Source organism: Cricetulus griseus, chromosome 3, assembly GCF_003668045.3.
Source record: "Cricetulus griseus strain 17A/GY chromosome 3, alternate assembly CriGri-PICRH-1.0, whole genome shotgun sequence".
NCBI lineage: Eukaryota > Metazoa > Chordata > Mammalia > Rodentia > Cricetidae > Cricetulus > Cricetulus griseus.
In genome coordinates this window covers 86,187,392-86,208,616 of record NC_048596.1, presented here as the reverse complement: position 1 = coordinate 86,208,616, position 21,225 = coordinate 86,187,392, and the positions used below count along the sequence as shown (strand labels likewise).

At 38.3% G+C, this 21,225-nt stretch overlaps 1 protein-coding gene across 1 annotated transcript in view; it reads left to right on the top strand.

The window, feature by feature from the left end:
• The window catches only part of Pde3b (phosphodiesterase 3B), a 136,793-nt gene that overhangs the window by 67,850 nt on the left and 47,718 nt on the right, over window positions 1-21,225 (top strand). Inside the window, exon 2 of the mRNA XM_027410134.2 lies at window positions 16,140-16,190. Within this exon, the coding sequence (XP_027265935.1) occupies window positions 16,140-16,190 (51 nt within the window). The remainder of the gene's footprint in view (window positions 1-16,139; window positions 16,191-21,225) is intronic.

Below are 21,225 nucleotides of genomic sequence, written 5' to 3'. Positions count from 1 at the left end.
CTCTCTGATATCCTGCTCCTGAACCAATCATGGAGATGCTGTGGCTGTGATTCTGCTGGATCAATACCTTCACTTAATCCAGCAGGCCATAGATTGGATAGATGTAGGGTGTGCCACCTCCAAGCACTGGATGTGTGCCTAGTGGCAGCTGAGTTGGTCAGTCCAGGCCACTGGGACCACTCTCAGGTGGGGATGGGGCCAGCTCTTCTAGGCCTATGGTAAGGTGTGGGGTCAGCTCTCCCATTGGGGGGACAGCTTTCCCATCAGGCTCCCTTATTCCAGGGCCAGGGAGGTTCAGGGTCAGCACTCCTGGGGTAGGAGGAGGAGGTATGGGTGCAGGCTACTTCAGGATAGTGAGGAGTGGGGGCCTACTTAGCAGGGCCCTCATACTTCAACATATGTTTTTCATGGGCTCCTATGGTAACATGGGCAGTGGACATTCACACAGACCCTAGCTGCTGCAGGACCACAGATGCAGACCCTGGCTGCAGTAGGGCCATAGACCCAGCTATGGCCCTGGTCAGCAGCATAGACTCAGTCTTTACGATGGTTACTGGTGGTAGTGCCGGCATCCAGATTGTCAAGGCCCCAGCCACAGCAGTCCCTTAGTCCCTGCTATGGCCACAGGTGGTGACCCAGAACCCAGGCATTCATGTGTCCCTTGGTGGCCACATGGGCCATCGACATCATCACAGACCCCCATATGCTGTAGGACCATGGATCCAGACATGATCCTTGGAAGCAGCCCAGACCCGGATGCCAACATGGCCCATGTAGCAGTACAGGCAACTCAGATTGGCATCACCTGGGGTATAGGGTGGTCTTTGGGTCCAAACTTGACCTCAGGTGAGAGCCTAGACCTGAGGCATTCACACGACTGCTGACGGTAACAGGCGCCATGGACATCAACGCAGACCCTGGCTATGGTAGGGCCACAGACCCAGGCATGGCCCCTGGCACATCTCAAGCTTGGATGACTCCATGGCCCTGGATGGAAGCCCAGGCCATTCAGATCTGTATAGTGCCTGCCCTACAGTGGCGTGTCCCTTGGGTACCTATATGACCACATGCGGCATTCCTTACTCCAGGCATCCTCATGGCTCTTGGTGGTATCAGAGACTGTGGACATCCACAGGGATCATGGCTGGGATGGGGCCATAGACCAGACATATCCCTTGGCAGCAGCCCAGGGCTGGATGACACCATGTCCCTGGGTTTGAACAGGCCTCCCACATTAGCCTGTTCTTCACAGCCTTCACCTTTCAGATCTGTCTCTCCCTATAGTACATGAAATTCTCTCTCTCCTGTTATGGATTATGCTCATTGTTAATAAAACACTGATTGACTGATAGCCAGTCAAAAAGTATAGGCAGGGCGATCAGACTGAGGATGCTGGGGGAAAGAAGGGAGGAGTCAGGGAGATGCCAACCAGCTTCTGGGGAAGCAGGATGTATAGGAAATGAGGTGACAAATCATGAGCGATGTAGCAAAGCACAGATTAATAGAAATGCATTAACTTAAATGTAAGAACTAATTAGTAATAAGCCTGAGCTATTGGCTGAACATTTATAAATAATACTAAGTCTCTGTGTGGTAATTTGGAGGAGGTCCCTGGGATGGAAAAACTCCATTTACATTCTCTCTACCATACCTCACCATATATTTGCTAACTATAATGGTGCCCATTTGATCTGGGTGGTCCTGTGTGTGTGTTCATCTCCAGCTGCTTGGTTTTAATGTAGTCAAGCAGGCTTGTGGCTTCTTCAAATCTGCCCAGAACAAAAATCCAGTATTTTCTTTAATTATTCCAGATTCTGAGGGACAAGAAGTAAGTCAAAGATCATAATTTGTTAAGTGTTTAATAATATACTTCCTAGTTAAAAACACTTAGTCTATATTACAACAACATTTAGCAGTATTTTCATCAAAGCTTTCCCTCTTTGGATGTGGCTGTGACTCAGTAGTAGAGTGTTTGCCCAACATGTATGAGGCATGAGTTCTACCTAACACTGACAAAAAGAGTTTTTCTCCTTTGGTTGCCTCTCTATACCTAGTCTTGTTACTTCACCTAGCATCATGTACAAATATCCTGCCATATAAAATGTCTGATAGAATCCATTTCCACCTTAAATGTGTACTCTAATAACCATCTCTATTTCTTTGCTTCTCTAATCTCTCAACTTTTTAGCCAAAGATGAGTAAGTATATTAAAAATGTGCATAAAATATAGACTAACAACAAACATTACTGATCCACTATCACATTCTTTTATTTTTAAGGATGGTTTTGGTATGTATTGGAGGCTGCCAAGGATCTCACTTTTCTGGCCAAGCTGGCCTGCAATTTGTGATCGTCCTGCCTCAGCTTCCTGAGTGGTGCTGTTAAGGACAATGCCATCTTTGAATGTTATCATTAGCATTAGTGTTCCCTATTTGCCATAGGTCTGACTAGCTTCTCTTCTCTAAAGTTATTCACCACCCTTAATGTCCTTATAGTATCCCGTATAATCGTATGGTGTCACATTATAGTAAAGGATCAAGCTTTGGACTTTTCCCCCCTAAATTTGTTGTGGATAAAGCTTTTGTAGAGGACAATAAAAACATCTGACTAATGCCAATTGTCTAAAGGTTAGAGGCTGGTAAGATGGTTCAGAAATTAAAAATGCTTGCATATAAGCCTGCCAATCTGGGTTTAATCCCTGAACCCACAGTCTAAAGAGAACCAATCTTCAAAAGATGTCCTCTGGTTCTCCACTCCCCACCGTGATATGTGCATGTACACACACACACATACACACACACACACACACACACACACACACACACACACACACACACACACACACTACACAAACCACACACACCACACAAATGAAACACATTTTTGAAATCTTTGTTCTTTAAAAATCTTACTGTGAATAGAGTGCTAATTTCATTCTTGTATTCATTGTATAATGACTGAATCAAGGTAGTTAACATTTTGTCTTCTTAAACACCTAGTATTTCTTTGAGTTGAAGTTATAAAATTTTCTAGTTCTTGTAAAATATATGATGAGTGTGAAATATAGGATATAGGCACTTTCTGTGTTGTATAACATTAGAAATCATTCCACCTATGTAACTATAAATTTTACCTCTTGTTTAACCTCCTCTCTTTCCTTCCTTCAACCCAGTCTCCCTTGCCTATTTTCAATTTTTATGAAATCAACTCTTTTCAGCTTCCACATATGAATGAGAACATGTGCTACTTGTCTTTCTGTTTGGCTTGTTTTGTTTTAACATTAGGCCTTCCAGCTCCATCCCTATTACTGCAAAAGATAATATTTCATTGTCTTTCATCCCTTTTCATGGCATGGAATTATATCCCCTCATGCATATCAAATACATTTTCTTTATCTAACTATAAATGGAAATAAAGACTGACTCATCTGTTTTGAATGGTACTGCAGTAAACATGGGAGTGCATAGATTTGATAAACTTATGTAAATTCCCTTGGATTTATAGCTAGTAGTAGGATAGCTGGCTCATGGAGAAGTTCCATACTGTTTTTCTTAATTTCTGTGCTAGTTTACCTTACCAACAATGGTGTCTGTGAAATTGCCCCCCCCTTGTATCTTCATCAACATTGGAAAATCTTTTATTATAGTTTCTTTTTATTCTTGAGAATTTTATACAAATATATAATAACATGATCATATCCACCCTCATTTCTCTTCTCTCACTACATATCCCCATAAAACATCCTCTCCCAATTTATGTTTTTTTTTTTCTTGGTAACCAATTAAATCAGTTAGTTCTTCCCATTTATACATTATATAGAGTCAGCATTGGAGTGTGGGTAACCTACTAGTAGGAACACCAAAAATGAGTTGGGCTTAGCATTGAAAACTGAGTGGAAAACTGAGTTGGGACCTGAATCGAAAACTGAGTTACTATTATTCTTGGCAGTCTCCCTCTCCTATAGCTGTCAACTGCCAGTAGTTTCTTAGTAAGGATTGGGAGCTGGAGAACATCTCTGTCATCTAGGCCAGATTTTTCTTTTTTCTTTTTGCTTAATTTTATTCAGGTCTTATTCACGTAGTATCAGCTGCTTTGAGTTCACAAGTACCATAGCCATGTCATGTACAGAAGATAGCCTTTCACTGAAATGCTGACCATCTTTGAGCTCTTACATGCTTTCCAGTCTCCTCTTCCATGATGTTCCCTGAGCCTTGGATGGGGGGAGGGAATTGATTAAACATCAATATTTAGAAGGCACTTTAACAGCATGACCAGTGAGTAAAATAACAAGAGCAGGGACTATATTAATAGCAGTCATTTATGTCTGACCAGGAATACAGAACCAGGCTTGAATTCTGTGGATTCAAGATTATCTCCTGTGGATAAAGTAATGGAGTCCTAACAGAAAAGCCATCCTAAATGGGAGGAGCTATTATTTTTCTTTGAAAAGTTCACACCTTTTTCTAAGGGGGCTATCATTAACTTTTTCTTCGATCTCTTCCCATAATTAGTCTCTGTTCATCAAACAAACCTATGTTAAATAATTTTCTTAATGAACTGTTAAAAAAATGGAGTGAGATGATATACCACTGTGATTTTTATTTCCCTGGTAGTGTGATCTTTTTTTCATATATTTTCAGCCTTCTGTATTTTCTTTTGAGAAATAGCTATTCAGATCATGTAACAACTTTAAAAATAGTTTTTTTTGTGGGTTTTGATTTTGTGAATTTTTAAAATATATTCTGAACACTAACCCCCTGTCACATGAATAGCTAACATGTGTTCTCTTCAATGGCTTAGGGTTATTAATTTTGTTGATTGTTTCCTTGCTGAAGAGAAACTTCTTAGTTCAGTATAAACTCATTCATCTATCCTAATATAATCTAACTTATTTATATGGACACCCAGTGTTTCCTGTAGCAGTTTTTGAAGAAACTCCCCATTTTTCAGTTGTTATTTTTGACAACTTTGTCAATGGTTAATTGACTGTAGATATCTGTATTTATATACATGTTTACATTTTACTCCATCAGTGTGTTTCACTGTCACTGCTGTGTGCTTTGGTTACCATGGGTTTGCAGTATTTTTGAGATCAGATATTATGATACCTGTAGACAGAAGTTTCTGTACTGAAAGCCACTCCCAAGTTACCACACAGAGTCTTATAATGCTTGGTAAATAGCTTGGGCTTATTATTAGCTAATTCTTACATTTAAATTAAACCATATTTTTTGCCTGTGCTTTGCCATGTGGCTTTCTTGGTACCTTTTCTTAGAATGGCATGCCCATCTTGCTTCTCTCTGCATCTGTTTGCTACTCCTCAGATTCTGCCCTTCTTTCTTCCAGCATCCTCTGTATCTGTCTGTCCTGCCTATACTTCCTGTCTAGCTGCTGGCCAGTCAGCTTTTTATTAAAGCAATTGGAGTGACAAATCTTCACAGTGTACAAAAGGATTATCCCACAGCAGATACTGCTATCTTTTTCCCCCTAATTATATCATTGGCTATTCGAGTGTGTGTGTGTGTGTGTGTGTGTGTGTGTGTGTGTGTGTGTGTGTGTGTGTGTAATTCCATACAAATTTTAGGATTTTTTTTTTTCTGTTTCTGTGAAGAACGTCATTGGAATTTTAGATGAGATTGAATTAAGTTTAGATTGCTTGGTGAGTATGGATATTCTAGTCATATTCTTTTAAACTGCAAATTTATATATATTATTCCTTTGGCCTTTTTAAATTTCTTTTAATCATGTGTATAACATTGATTATAGGAGTTAGATTGATTCCCTGCTTAAATTTTTTCCTAAATACTTCACTTTCATAGCTATTGTTAATGGTTTTTCTTTCTAGCAAATTAATTATTGATAGAGTTTTACTGATTTTTTATGTTAATCTTGTGTCTTGAAACTTAACTGAGTTGTTTGTTGGTACTAACGGGTGTGCATGTCCTTTATCTTAAATTGTTTTGGAGTTAGTATACAAAATAATGTGTTTCATTGTGATAATATATATATATATATATGTATATATATACATATATATATATATAGTTTATATATAGTTTATATATATTATAGTTTGTATTAGATTTTTCCACATGTAAGGTGTTCATGTTGTATTAGTTACTTTTTGTCACTGTAACCAAAATAAGCAAATGACAGAAAAAGACTTATTTTGGTTTAGAGTCAATCTGTTGTTGCTTAGCTCCATGAACTTTAGAAAAACAAGTAGGAGCATGTAGTGGTGGACAGTAGTTCACATTATGACAAAATGGAAATGGATGAGAAGAGAAACGGGAGGGGTCAGAGAGACCCACCCCTTAGGGACTACTTTCTCTAATTATGCTCACCTCTGAAGGTTGTTATATTCTCCCAAAAGAGCACGATCATCTGGGGACTGAACATTCAAACATATGAAAGGATATTTCCTTTTTGAATGGACATCTCTAAGTTGAACAATAACATGGTGTCTACTAACAGGAACAATTTGATTTCCTGCTTCCCTATCGAGATGCCCTTAATTACTTTCATTTGCTTTATTGCTCAGGCTCCTTTTTCCAGTACTATGTCAAACAGTAAAGTCGACATACTTAACTCATTTCTGACTTTAGAGGAAACACTTTGAGCTTTTCCTCATTCATAATGTTGACCAGGGTATTGATATATCAAGTATTATTTTGTTGAGCTACATTCCTTTGAACTTATCCTTAAAGGATTATTTTTTTCAGTGTAGAGTATTGAACTTCAAATGCTTTTGATGCATCGATCTCTTGTGTTTTATATTTATTGATTTGTATGTGTTCAGCAAGCCTTACACCCTTGCAAGTAGTCTCTCTTGATCATGGTACATATATGTCTTTAAAAATATGCTGTTCAATTTAATTAGAAGTTGTTGAGAAGTTTTACATCTCTATTCATTGGGGTAATGTCACGTTCTTGTCTGATTTGGGTAATGCTGTCCTCTTCAAATGACTTTAGATGGTTTTCTCTCTTTCAATAATTTGAAATCAGCTGACACTAGTTTTTTTTTTTTCTCTTTAAAAGTTGGTTACAGTTCAGCACTAAAGCCATCTAATCTGGAGCTTTTCTTTTGTGGAGAAGGCTATTGATATATTCAGGTTTTCTGTGTGGTACAACTTTGGTATGTTCAGAAATGTGTCCATTTTCTCTAGATTTTTCAATTTTTTGGTGCATAAATAATATTAAATTAAATTTAAATTAAATAATTTAAATTAAATAAATAATTTAAAATGTTCTTGATAATAGTTTCTAATGATCCTTTGTATTTCTTTGGCATCCATTTTAGGTCTGTATTTTATCTCTGGTTCAATCATTTGGATCTTCTTTCCATTTTCTCCATGCCCAGCTAAATGCTTGTTGACTTTATTACCTTTCCAAAATCAATATTTCTTTTATTGATCCTTTGTGTTCATTTAGTGCCTATTTTGTCTCTGTTCTTTGTTACTTCTTCTGATTTTGGTGTTAGTTTATTCTTTTTTTTTTTTAAGGTCCTTAAGTTGCATCATTAGTTTGTTTGAAATTTTTCTGTTTATTCACATGATTATTGCTATAAACTGTCCATTTTGTTGTGGTTCTGTTGTACATAATGGGCTTGGTATATTGCATTTTGATTTATATTTGGTTAAAGAAATTTAAAATTGTGCCCTTAATTTTTTCATTAGTCTTTTGTCCCAAAACACTGTTTAATTTCTATTTTTATAATTTCTAAATTTCTCTTTATTTTATTCCTGTTTATTTTATTGTGCAGAGAAGATTCATGTTATGATTAAATCTTTAAAAGCTTGAGAAGACTTGTTTGATGGCCTAACAGTAGTTTATTTTGGTAATCACTCTATTGGATGATGAAAAGAATGTAACTGTGCTGTGGAATTCTGTGAGTGTTGGTTAGGTATGTATTGTTAAGCTTAGTCATTTATTTGTTGGATTTTCTGTCCTTTGATGAACGTGGGGTATTGAAGTTCCCTACTGCTACTGTAATTGATCTCCTTAACTTCAATATTGTTTGTTCTACATAATTGAGGTGCTCTGTTATTGGATGAATAAATGTTTGTAATTATTTCCTCTTGTTGAATTGATCTCTTATTATCTTAAATCACTTTGTTATATAAAATGAGCTTCATTGTGAAAGTTTTATTTTTATAATATCATATTTACACATATAATTATACATTATACTTTGTTCTTATTTGCCCTGTTACTGCCTCTCTTCCTCCCTCCCTCAAATAAGCCCTCCTGCTTGCATTCTTGTTTCCCTCTTTTGTTTCTCTTCCTATTTCCTTTAGATCTCTCTCTTCCCTCTCACAGTCTCCTTTCTACTTCCATGGGTTATATATAAATGTCTTTTTAAAGTTTTTATCTTTAAGCATATTTTATTGAATATATAAGTATTACTACTCTGTTCATCTTTTGCTGTGCTTATGTGGTACCTCATTTTCTGTCCATTCAGTTTTAGTCCTTATAAGTGAAGTTAATTTCATGTACTTGTTTTTGTTTTTAAATTTAATGCATGCAGTCTAAATCTTTTAATTCAGAAATCTAGCTCATTTAAATTCATGGTTATTAATATAATAAGGATATACTCCTGTAATCTATATTAGATTTTTCTGTTTTATACTTCCTCTTTAATTCCTCATCATTTGTTGTGGAATATTTGTTTAATGGTGAAAAGATGCGTTGCATTCTTTTATGTTGCATTTCTTTAACTCTGTAAAGCAGTGTTACTTTGCCTACCTAAAACACCTGATTGGTTTAATAAAGAGCTGAATGGCTAGCCTTTATTAAATGAGTCTGCCTGGTATGTCACTTTCTGCCTGTATCACAAGACTTCCTTTTACTACATTTCCCAGAATCCTCCTTGACTCCTAGTCCTGCCTAACCTGCTTCTTAACAGTACTTTATTCAACAACCAATAAAATAAACATATACACAGAAGGCCCTCCCCCATCACAGGTCAGCTGTTTCTGTGGGTTTTTCCAGCTTGGTCTTGACCCCTTTGTTTGTCACTCCTCTCTCTCTCTGAAACTGGATTCCTTGAGTTTGGCTCAATGCTTATCTGTGGATCCCTGCTTCTGCTTCCATCTGCTGCTGGATGAAGACTCTAGGATGGCAGTTCAGGTAGTCATCTTCTCATAATAGGGGAAGGGCATTTAGGGTAGCTCTCCACTATTGCTTAGATTCCTAGTTGGGGTAATCCTTGTGGATCTCCATATAATTCCCTAGTGCCAGATTTCTCTTTAAACCTATAGTGGCTCCCTCTTTTGATGTGTCTCTTTTCTTGCTCTCCTCTGTTCATCTCCCCACTCAATCTTCCTGATCCCTTATGTTGTTTTCCCCTCTCCTCTTCTCTCCTCTTTCTCCTACCTCTCTCTCTCCTCCCCCCATGCTCCCCATTTGTTCAGGGCTCTTGTCCCTTTTCCCTTCACTGGGGGAAAATGTATGTCTCTCTTACATCCTCCTTGTTTCTTAACTTCTCTGGTGGTATGGATTATAGGCTGGCAGTCCTTTGCTCTATGTCTAATAGCCATATATGAGTGAGTACATAGAATGCTTGTCTTTCTGTAACTGGGTTACCTCACTTAGGATGGTTTCTTCTATTTCCATCCATTTGGCTGCATATTTCAAAATTCCATTGTTTTTTTCTCGATGAGTAATACTCCATTTTGTAAATGTACCACATTTTCTGATTCCATTCTTTGGTTGAGGGACATCTAGGTTGCTTCCAAGTTCTGGCTATTACAAGTGATGCTATGAACATAGTTGAGCAAATGTTCTTGTTATATGAATGTGCATCCTTTGGGTATATGCCTAAGAGAGTGTAATTGCTGGATCTTGAGGTACACTGGTTCCCATTTTCCAGAGAAACCGTATTGGCAAGTTTTTACTTTAACTTTACATATACCATCCTAGACTCTCTTCACATCTTCACATGTAATGTTTCTGTTGAGAAATCTGCTGTTTGTGTATTGGGGATTCCCATATATGTGACTTGACACTTTATTACTTTTATTACTGTTTTTTTTAATCTCTTTGCCTTTAATTTTTAACAGTCTGATTATAGTGTGCCTCAGGAGAGCCTTTGTTCAGAGAATCTCTTTGGAGAACTTTGAGCTTTAACTCTGGATGTCCGTATCTTTCTGAAGATTGGATGTTTTCAAATATTATTTAAATGAGTAAGCTTTCTATGCATTTCTCCTCCTGTTTTCCTATTATAGCAATAATGCCAGTATTTCTTTAATTTATGGTGTTTTATATAGATCTTGTGTTCCTTCCCTACTTCCTTTCCTCCTTCCTTCCCTCTTCCCCTTTCTTCGTTCTGCTGCTTAGTCTACCCTGTCATTAAAGCTCACAGCTATTTGTTGTTCATTTATTGAGTTCTTTTTATCGCCAAAATTTATTTTTAAAATGATCTCTAGCTCTCTAATGAATTCTTTTAGATCATGAATTACTTTTGTGATCTCATTGATTTGTCTGTAATTTCTTATGTCTCAATTATCTTAGAATCATTAGTTTTAATTATTCTATTGTCTGCCAATTTCCTTGATGTTAATTTGATTTTTAAAAAATTTTTCATATGTTCATACTTTGATATTTGTCTGTCTGGAGGATTATTTGCTTTTACTAATTTAATAAGGTGGCATTTGTAGAAAAAATTCTCGTGTAAATGTTTCTAGAATGTTGGCTGAATAGGCTATGTGGACATTGGTTAAAGAATGGTTGAAACAGTATAATACTTGAGTATGTTAACCAGCAATGGTTAGTGGTGGTCATTACTGTGTGTCTCTTTGCTCTTAGCTGTATGGGTTTGTGGGATTACTTCACTAGCTGTGATGGAAATTTCTTAGGCAGAGTGGTTTTCGACAGTGGCTGTGGGTGTGGTATATGGCTGCTACTATGAGGTGCCTATAAGATTTGTGGGTTGTGTGTGCCTATAGTGCCACTCTAATGGGTTTGGAAAGGCATGTCTCAGTGTACATGACAGTGAGGATGGAATACTGTGAGTGCCCAAGCACCACAGGAAATGAGATAGGTACTTATTAAGTTGAAGGTTTATTGTGTTCCTTCAAGAGTCTTCTGGATCCAAGTGGCTCAGGGTGGGCTTTTGGCTGTTTCCTGGGGTCAAAGGTGAATGGGTAAAGCCACCCAACCACTTGTCAGTCTTGGTAGTCTACATGCATGCTTCCTGAGGTTATGTGAGGGTGCACAGGAGCAACCAGATGTCCCTTGAGGCTGTAAGATGGCATCCTGGTAGCTTCCAGGGAAATTGGCAAACTTATCCTTTTGGTAGAAATATGCCTAGCAGTGTGTTGAATCTTAGGAAGATGGGAAGTGTCACCCAGTTACTGTTTCAGGAAGTGGGCTGAGTATCTTGGATACTTCATGGTGCTGCAGGGTGATGAGTGTGATCACAGAAGAGCTACTTTCTGATTATGTGGGTAGACAGGACCTCCTGGCTGGTTTTTTTTTTTTTTTTTTTTTTTTTTAGTTCTATTTAGAGAACAAGCTTGTTCCACATGTAAGTCCCTTCTCCCTCTCCCTCTCCTCACCCCATCCCTCCTCCCCCTTTGCCACCCTACCCCCCCACCCCATCCACCCACCACTCCCCAGGCAGGGTAGGAGGGTAGGGCCCTCAAACAGGGGCTCTGCAAAGTCCACCAAATCTTCCTGTGCTGGGCCTGGGCCCTTCCTCATGTGTCTAGGGCCAGAGTGTAACCCTTCATGTGGGATGGACTCTCAAAGTCCCTTCTTGCACCAGGGAAAAATACTAATCCACCACCAGAGGCTCCCTGGAGTGCAGAGGCCTCCTTATTGACATCCATGTTCAGGGGTCTGAATCAGTCTTGTACTGGCCTCCCCAACAGCATCTGGGGTCGATGTGCTCTCCCTTGTTCAGGCCAACTGTTCCTGTGGGTTTTTCCAACCTGGTACAGACCCCTTCGCTCTTCATTCCTCCCTCTCTTCAACTAAATTCCCGATTTCAGCTCAGTGTATATCTGTGGATGTCTGTCTCTGCTTCCATCAGCCACTGGATGAGGGCTCATGTTTGTCTTTTTGTGACTGGGTTACCTCACTCAGGATGCTCAAAATCCTTGGCCATCAGAGAAATGCAACTCAAAACAACTCTGAGATACCACCTCACACCTTCAGAATGGCTAAAATCAATAATACCAATGACAGTCTGTGCTGGAGAGGATGTGGAGAAAAAGGAACACTCCTCCATTGCTGGTGGAAGTGCGAACTTGTAAGACCACTCTGGAAATCAGTATGGCGGTTGCTCAGAAAAAATGGGAATCAGTCTACCTCAAGATCCAGCCATTCCTCTCTTGGGTATATACCCAAATAGTGCATGTTCATACAACAAGGACATATGTTCAACCATGTTCATAGCAGCATTGTTTGTAATAGCCAGAACCTGGAAGCAACCTAGATGCTCCTCAACTGAAGAATGGATTGAGAAAATGTGGTACATTTATACAGGAGAAAAAAGCAATGGAATCTTGAAATTCGCAGGCAAATGGATGGAATTAGAAGAAACCATCCGGCTGGTTTTTATATGTTCCTTTGGCATGTGTGACTGATCCATGCTTCCCTAAAGGTTAGCTGGATAAAATCTGTTTTCTAATTCTACATGTAGCTGAGGATGACCTTAAACTTTTGATAATCCTGCTTCCATCTTCCAGCTTCTGGCATTTAAAATATGCACTACCATGCTGAATTGGTTTATGTGGTGCTGAGGATTGAAACTAGCACTTCATGTATGCTAGGCAAGCATTTTACCAACTGAGCTGCATATCCAGCACCAGTCTCCCGCCTCTTCTCAACTTTTTAGAACAGGGTTTCATATATACCACTTTTTCATTTGTCTGAACTCAGAATATATGCAAAGATGAGATCAATTGTATAAGCAAGCAGCAGGAAGGACTACTTTATCCCAAAGTTTCTCAACCTATTTTCATTATAATTCCCTACACCTACCCGGGAAGCTCTTGAAACTTTTTTTTTTTTTTGGTAATGATACTTTAACACCAAAAATATACAGCATTTAGTATAACTATTGATTAAGATTTTTGGGATCTCAAGAAACAGTCTTATTTGATTAGGGACAATGGTACCTCTAGCTAAGAACACTGGTATGACTATCAACATGCTTTTGGCAATGGAGAACAACTAGCTGAAAGGGTAATGCTGATTGATCAGATGAGTCAGTGAAGTGGGCAGAATACTTGGTGTTAAGTTATCCAAATGCAAGTGTGCTTGCATTAATAAATTTATTTATGCGTTGGCTAATGCATCTTGGAAATGAGATATCAACGTTTATTTGATGAAATAAATAGTGAAGTATGAGTCACATGACATACTACTGTTTTTCAAGCTTATGTATCAGAATGCTAATTAGTAGATTATGTATGGCCTGTCCCTTAGGTAATTTTTAGTTATATTTCGTATGACTGTTTTCACTCATCTGTTATAGACTTTTGTTGATAAACTTGAAAAAAAAACATCAAATTTCTAAAAGTCATAATACTGAGAGGTATGGTGATTAAGCTAGTTGATACCCTCAATTACTAAGAAACTGTCATACTAAAATAAGGACAGTATTAAAGTATTACAATTATATCTCCAAAGTGAGTCCTATGCAGAGAATGGGTCATAGCAGTCTCAAGAACAAGATAATCTCAGGGATTTTAGGTTATCAGTCTTAATGTCTTAAACTACATTAGTGTCTTTAGAATCCAGATTGCATGCTCATTAAGTCTCAACCTAAAGTAATTATTACAATTCTACACTTTGGCCCATGATAAACAACTGTGAAAAAGTAATAATACTATCTTTTAAAATGTAACTTTGTGTAGCTTCACCACAGCCATTTTGGGACACTGGTTCATGAATTCTTTTAAGTGGCTGTAGTATGTTCTGATTTTCTTTAGAAAGAAATAGATTTCAGTAGGAAACAGAAATTGCTTTCTGAAAGGATGTTGATGAGGAAATAGAGTAACAATAATCACAACCCCTTTTGAAAGACTAAAGGACTATAGTGCATTTTATAAAATAGAATTCACCAAATTATAGCCCACTGAGACTATCCTCCTAGCAGCCTTATTCTGAACTATTTTTCATATTTTTAGAGATTTTAAAGGAAAATAAGCAAGCAAACAAAAAATATGCTGCAAGGACCATATTTGGTTTGCAAAGCCTTTACTCTGTTCTTTTACAAAAATAGTTTTACAGCCATTATTAAAATATTTGAATAGTGACCAAATTGGTAACACATTAAGATTTTTTGCAACCTTTTCTTTTGTTGCTGCAGCCATTGCCATGTGTATGCTCAGGCTTCATAAGAGGCTTGCCTTTTATGTTCTCTGCTGAGGCAAAAAGGAGGTCTGCTTGGACCCCAGTGAGACCAATGAAATTGTCACTGCCCAGTCCTACCAGTAGATCTGGAAGCTGATCAGAGATAGGCTGAGTATCTGTAAGCCTTCGATTTTCCATTTCTGGGCTTTATGCCCCAAAATACACCTTGGCTGGGGGAAGGGCAAGTGTGCATGTGGGCAAGGCGGAAAGGGTGCTGCCTATTCTTGAGTTCCTGTGAAGGTGACTTGGATAAAGATGGATGTGGTTCCTGCACGGGTTTCTCAGGAGATGCTGTGAACTTAAAATTGACCACTGCATGTATCATAGCCTTCAGGGGATGTGTTTAAAACGACCAAAACACCACCACCACCACCACCACCACCACCACCACCACCACCACCACCACCACCACCACCACCTCACACCCAGTCCCTGCCACACATACTGCATACAACAAAGAAAAAGTGGCCATGAATTTGAATGAGAGAAAGGGGGGGATATATGGGCAAATATATTACAAATTCAAAAACAATTTTAAAATTACATAAAAAAGAGACCATTTAAAGAGGACAAGATCAAGAAATAAAGCTTCCCTCTCATGGCTTCCCTTTCTTGTCTGCATATGGTGGCCTCGGTGATATATAACATCAGTCAGTCATTAAAATAAAACAAGCCTTTAAAAATGATTTTTTTTTTTGCAACTAAAAGACTTTAGCTCAAGGGTAAGAAGCAACATAAATAGTGAAGTATACCTAAAAGGTTAGGATTTTTATTAAAAGTGTAGTAGACCTATTTAATGTTAGTGTTCAAAGCCTTATTGAAAATGACAATTACAAGAAATCAGTTAAACAAAAAGAAGAGATACATTCTTTAACTCAAAACAGTTCATGGAAATTTAGGTAGATAAATGGTCATGGCTGTGATAGCTTACTAAATTCAAGTTAACTGTTTTGTTGAATGTAGTGACTGCTGTAATAGACAAGCAGGTAACCAGGAAGCTGTCTGCAAAATAGGGCACAGAAAGCAAGGCTGGGTTGACCAGTGGAAAGAAACGAAAGCAGTCATTACTTATTTGTGTATTGAAAGGAGTATACTTTGACACTCGTAAACCATTTCTTTAAGTGTAATTTAGCCTAGGGGACAAGAAGTTCTGAAGTTTTGTCCATGGAGTGCCTTATTAGTAAGGAAATAACTCCACACATAGACACCAATTTAAGATGATGATGATGACTCTTTGTGAGGGGCATCTGCTGATGTTTAATTCTTATATTTTCAGTGACATGATTTTGGATCTGTTTTTCATTTTTTGTGATATTTTTATGCTTAAAAAATTTAAATATACTTGTATATATGTGTCTGTCTGTATGTGTGCCATGTGCATGCAATGCCTGTGAGTCCCCAGAGGGACATTGCATCTCCTAAAATTACAGGCAGTTCTAAGCCATCTGATGTGGGTGCTGGGAATTTTACTTGGGTCATCTGTGAGAGCAGTAAGTGCTCTTAATCGTTGAACCATCTTTCCAGCCCATAATAAATATTTGAAGGTTAATATAAGTTACTATAGTGCCTTTGTTATGAAAATGCTTTACCCTTTGGTGTACTCAGATATACATTATATGAATTAATGAAGTAATCTATAGAGAGATTATTTTTATTCTCATGTCCCCAGCTCCCTTTCTGATGTTTAAGCTACTATGGGCATCTTCAGTGGAAGAGGGTGCACTTTTTCTTTGTGTGTGTTTGTTCACAGCTTGTAACTCAGTGCTCTTTTACAGATGATTCTCTGGGACTGGGACTTGAAGCAGTGGTGTAAACCTCATTACCAGGTAAGCACAAATGGTACTGAAATCTGTTCAAATTACCCATCCTTTAGTTCACTCATAGGACTTGTGTATAATAAAATGTTCTTTATCTAAGCTAAGTTGAATCAAATCTTCATGGTAGTAGATTTGTAAAAGATTATTAAATATAAATGAAAAAATAAAATAATAAGAAAAGTAGTTGTTTTAAAAGTACTTCTAATAGAATCATGGGTCAAAATAAACTGTTTTCTTTATATTAAGGCTGAGGTTTTTTAATTTTTCTTTTTCTGGCATGGGACAGTGATATACAGAGAGAGAGAAACAGACTTTAGGCCATGTATGAAAGACTAAATCAACTGGCAAAACATTTTGTTAGGGAAGTAAAATGTTCTGCTTTCATTTTCTGAAATACTTATTGATGTTTAACATATGTACAGAAAACTGTACAACTTAGTGGATTTTCACAAGCTAAACCTTCTGTGCAGCTAGTACCCATAATAATATTTTAGAGTCATTTTGTTCACTTAAGCATTATATATCAGTACCAGGAAAATCAAAATATAAGTATAAGGAGAAAGAGAAAAATAATTAAAAAATACCATGAATTTTATGTTATATGCATATATATAGCCTACTCTATAAAATTGATTATTTCATATGACATTTTGAAATATAATTTTCACAGTAATAGAGAAACCGTATTTGTGTTTCATGAATTTTGTCATTCTCTTAGCTTTATTTCACTAGATGTCTTAACACCAACTTTTGAAAAAAATGAGTGTCCCATTGAGTGGCTGGTTTTTGTTTTGTATTTAAATGTTTCTTATTTTATTAATTTTTGCATTGTGGCTGTAAGTATGCCTGTGCATGTCCAAAGGCAAAAAGAGGATGTCTGGAGTTGCAGATGGTTGTGAGCCACCTTGTGGGTAATGGGAACTAAAGCCAGGTCCCTCTGGAAGAGCAGCAAGTACTTTTAACAGCTGAATCATCACTCTAGCACACCCCCCTCCCCATTTTTATTTTCAAACAGTGTTGCCAGGTCCTCTGGAAGAGCAGCGAGTGCTTTTAACTGCTGAATCATCACTCTACCCCACTTTTTATTTTCAAACAGTGTATACAATTGCCACAACAGCCCCTAGGATGAACATGTCCTCAGGGTCTTGGTAATCAGATAAAACCAAGCTGTAGACACACCTGACTGAAATGGTATACCTCCTTGATTAGTTACACAATGGACTTTATCATAATTCATGTTCAAAAAGATCCTCAGTTTCTAGTTAAAAGAGAATCTGAATTACTGGCAACATCTAAAGATAAATAAGCAGTAATGGTCAGAACTGTGGGCTTGTCTGACAGGCTAATATATGATACTAGGTATCTCTGCTTTTTTTGCTTATTCCTATTTTCTTTTTTTTAAATTTAATAATTTATTTTTTACATTCTAATCCCAGTTCCCACTCTCTCCTGACTTCCTGCTATCCCCACTTCTCCCCCACCTCCCATCTGTTCCTCTGAGAGGGTGAGGCCTCCCCTAGGATGTCTATTAAGTCTGTCCCATCATCTCGTTGAGGCAAGACAACCCCCCACCCCCTTAGGCTGAGCAAGGTACCTCCCCATATAGAATGGGCTCCACTAAGTCAGTTTGTGGATTAGTGTTAGATTTGGACCCACTGCCTGTGGCCTCATATATTGCTCCAGCTGTATCATCATCACCTGTATTCAGGGAGTCTAGTACGGTCTGACAACTGAGGAACCTGTATAAGTCCTCTTCTTTTCTAACAAACCTTATCAAAGTGTAAGACTCCCGGAAGCTCAGACCTCCAGGATCTCAGCCCAGGACCGAGGTCACCCCAATCACCAAGCAGAGTTGAAAACTTGATGCAAACTGCATGAGTCTTTATTATAGTTGTTTAGCCAGCTAACCCCATGTTAGCTCAGGCCTTTCATACACCCGCCATGGCAGATGGCTAGAAAGACAGCTCAAAGTGTCTGCATAGAGACCTTATAGGGCAGTGTAAGGGGAGTGTCTAGGGGTATGCACAGGCTCAGGATTGGTGTGCCTCCAGGCTTGGAGGGTTTGCCCTGTGTTGATTGGTCATCTGGTTGTTATGGCCCATAGGCCCTTCCAGGGTGGTTGCTATGCTTTGTGAGTCATTGCTGTGCACTTGTCGGTAAAGCACACTCAGAGCCAGAAAGCATAGCACCGCCAGCTAATTTCTGATTGGTTCCTTGCTCGAGGCAGGCATCTGACCTCCTAGTGACTAAGACAAGGTCAGACAAGCATGTATTCGGCTGTTATGGCTGCCGAAATGGGGAGCTGGTCCCTTCATTCCCCCATTTTTTTTTTTTTTTTTTGAAATTCCATTCATGGAATTGCTGTCTCTCTAGCATCCCCATCAGGGAGTGAGAGATACTGGCATCCCCAAGCAAGGGAGTTCCTTCTGACTTAGCATTTCAACCAGGAAAAATGGGCGACGTATTCTTTCCCATGCTACTTCCTGCTGACTTTGGGACGAAGTTAGGGACCCAAGAAGGCTGAAATGCTAGTCAAAAGCAAAAAAAAGGGAATTTAGGCAATGGGGATTCCATGAGTTTCTGGTTGGCATTCATCTATAAAAGTACACAGCTCATAAATGTAGAACTTGATGCTTTTTTCTCACACTGAAGAATTAACATTCCCTATCCCTTTTTGGCCCTCTTCCTAGTTATTCAGCTTTTGTCTGGGGTTATGTCAATCCTGAGTTCTGCTGTTTCACTCTAGCTTTTTTATCTTTAAAAAATGGAAACATTGTACTTTTTCTACTAAGTTCACTGTGAAATTAATTAGTATTGGATATATCAGTAAACAGTTTATTTTCCATTTATTCCATTGAATGAATATATTACAATGTGATTATCAATTGCATTGTTTTGCTCCATTTATTGTTTTTTGTTCAGTTTTTGGCTATAGGAAATATTACTGCTGGAACAGTCTTTTTGTTGGGTATGTAACTTGTAGTGAATAGCTGGCATGTACATATATATGTTCACTTTCAATTGCTAGTGCCAGACAACTTCCCTGAGTTTGTGTTGATTTTGCTCAACAACCAGCAGTGTATGAGGGTTTTAGTAACTGTGTAATGCTCTTACTGATAACTCATCAGGTTGAGGGCTGTTCCTTATGTTAGTTGGTCACTTAGATATCCACTGGTCAAATCTTTTGTAAAATTTTCATTTCATCTTTAATTTAACAATCAGTAGAGGTTCTTTATGTATTTTGAACATGAACACATATGTACATGATCATGCATGTATAGTTCATATACGTATCTATACATCTAAGGTATACTGAAGAATTGCCTCAAGAGTCATGAAGATTTTCTTTCATGCTACCTTCTAGATGATTGATTGTTTAAATTTACACCTTTAGATCTGTAGTACATTTATTATTAATTTCTTAGTTTGGATAAGTTTGACTTTTTATATGTGTATCATATAGCTTAAGATACCTTAAATTTTTATTACATTTATTTATTTGTGTTGGGAGAGGCATGTGGATGTTAGAGAGTTGGTGTTCTCCTTTCACCAGAGGAGTCTAGGGATTTCACTGACCTGAGATACCTTTTTTTTTTTTTTTTAAGATATACAATTGACCCAATTTTAATTTGAAAGCTCTACCAAAATAGAAATATTTTTGAGGATTTCTGCTTTATTTTTCCTTTTTTTCTGCTACTGTTTCTAAATGGGCAAATGCCTTCAGTAGAAAAGAAGTTCTTTTTGGGGGAGAGGGTTGGTGGTTCAAAACAGGGGTTCTCTGTGTAAAAGCCCTGAATAACCTGGAACACACTTTGTAGACCAGGCTGCCTCAAACTCACAGAGATCTGCCTGCCTCTGCCTCCCAAGTGCTGGGATTAATTGAATTTGCCACCACTGCCCAGCAGAGCATTTTGTTTTTAATTTAAGCTTGTTTCCTTATTTTCATCTGTTAGGATTTTGCTTGGCTTTTTAAGTCCTGCCTTCGTAGAAACTACTGTCCTTAAAGCCTTGCTTGAAATCTGAATTTGTTTTCCCAGACACCCGATATTGGACAAAAGCCTTTTCTGTTTCCTGTGAGTACTCTGCCTCCCATCCTCTCTGTCTTATGCCAATTATGAATCACTAGCAAATTCCATGACTGAAAAAGAACAGCACAGATTTTTTTAAAAAATGTATAGGGTGTATATGAATGTGACTGTGACTGATCTCGGAGGCCAGAGACTAGAGCTTAGAGTTACAGGTTGTTGCTGTATAGGTGCTCCATAGCCATTGCTTGGTAACCAAACCAGGCCCTCTGGAAGAACAGCAAGCAAGTCATAGTGAGCCATCTAGACTTTTGAGTTATCTCTCTCTTCCCACCTTCCTTCCTTCCTTCCTTTCTTCCTTCCTTCCTTCCTTCCTTCCTTCCTTCCTTCCCTCCCTCACTCCCTCCCTTTTTCCTTCCTTCCTTCCTTCCTTCCTTCCTTCTCTTTTTCTTTCTCTCTTCCTCTCCCTCCCTGCTTCCATTCTTCCTTCCCTTCCTCCTTCTCTCCCTCTTACCCTTTCTCCCTGTTTTCTTTTGAAACCAAAACATTTATTTTATGACTGAAATCCTCAAGATGAACTGGATGCTGCAGCCACTGTCCTCTTGGGTTTAGGTGTTCCTTCATAGGATTCATGTCTGAATCTGCAAAGGATAATTTTTAGTTGTCTCATCTGCCCAGTCCTGGTAGTGTTTTGTATCTTAGCCTTGGCAGGGTCTAACTTAGCAGGGTAGCCACATTTGCCACACACAGGTCTGCTTCTGAAAGCGGTAAGCCTTAGAGCTACAGGAGCAGCACAATGTGTGCATCTTACTGCACTGTTTTCCAAAGGATGATGTTTCTTTCTCCATCTTGCTTCTTCTGCCCAATCCAAAGAGAATGGAAGAGAAGGCACTTGTGCTACTTGTTTTGAGTTCATTTCTGTCTTCTCTCTTAGCTATGAGCCTTTTACCTTTCATGCCCTAAATACTTGGTTGTGCTGTGTTGCCTTGAAGTTGTTTAATTCAGCTTTTCTTGTTTTA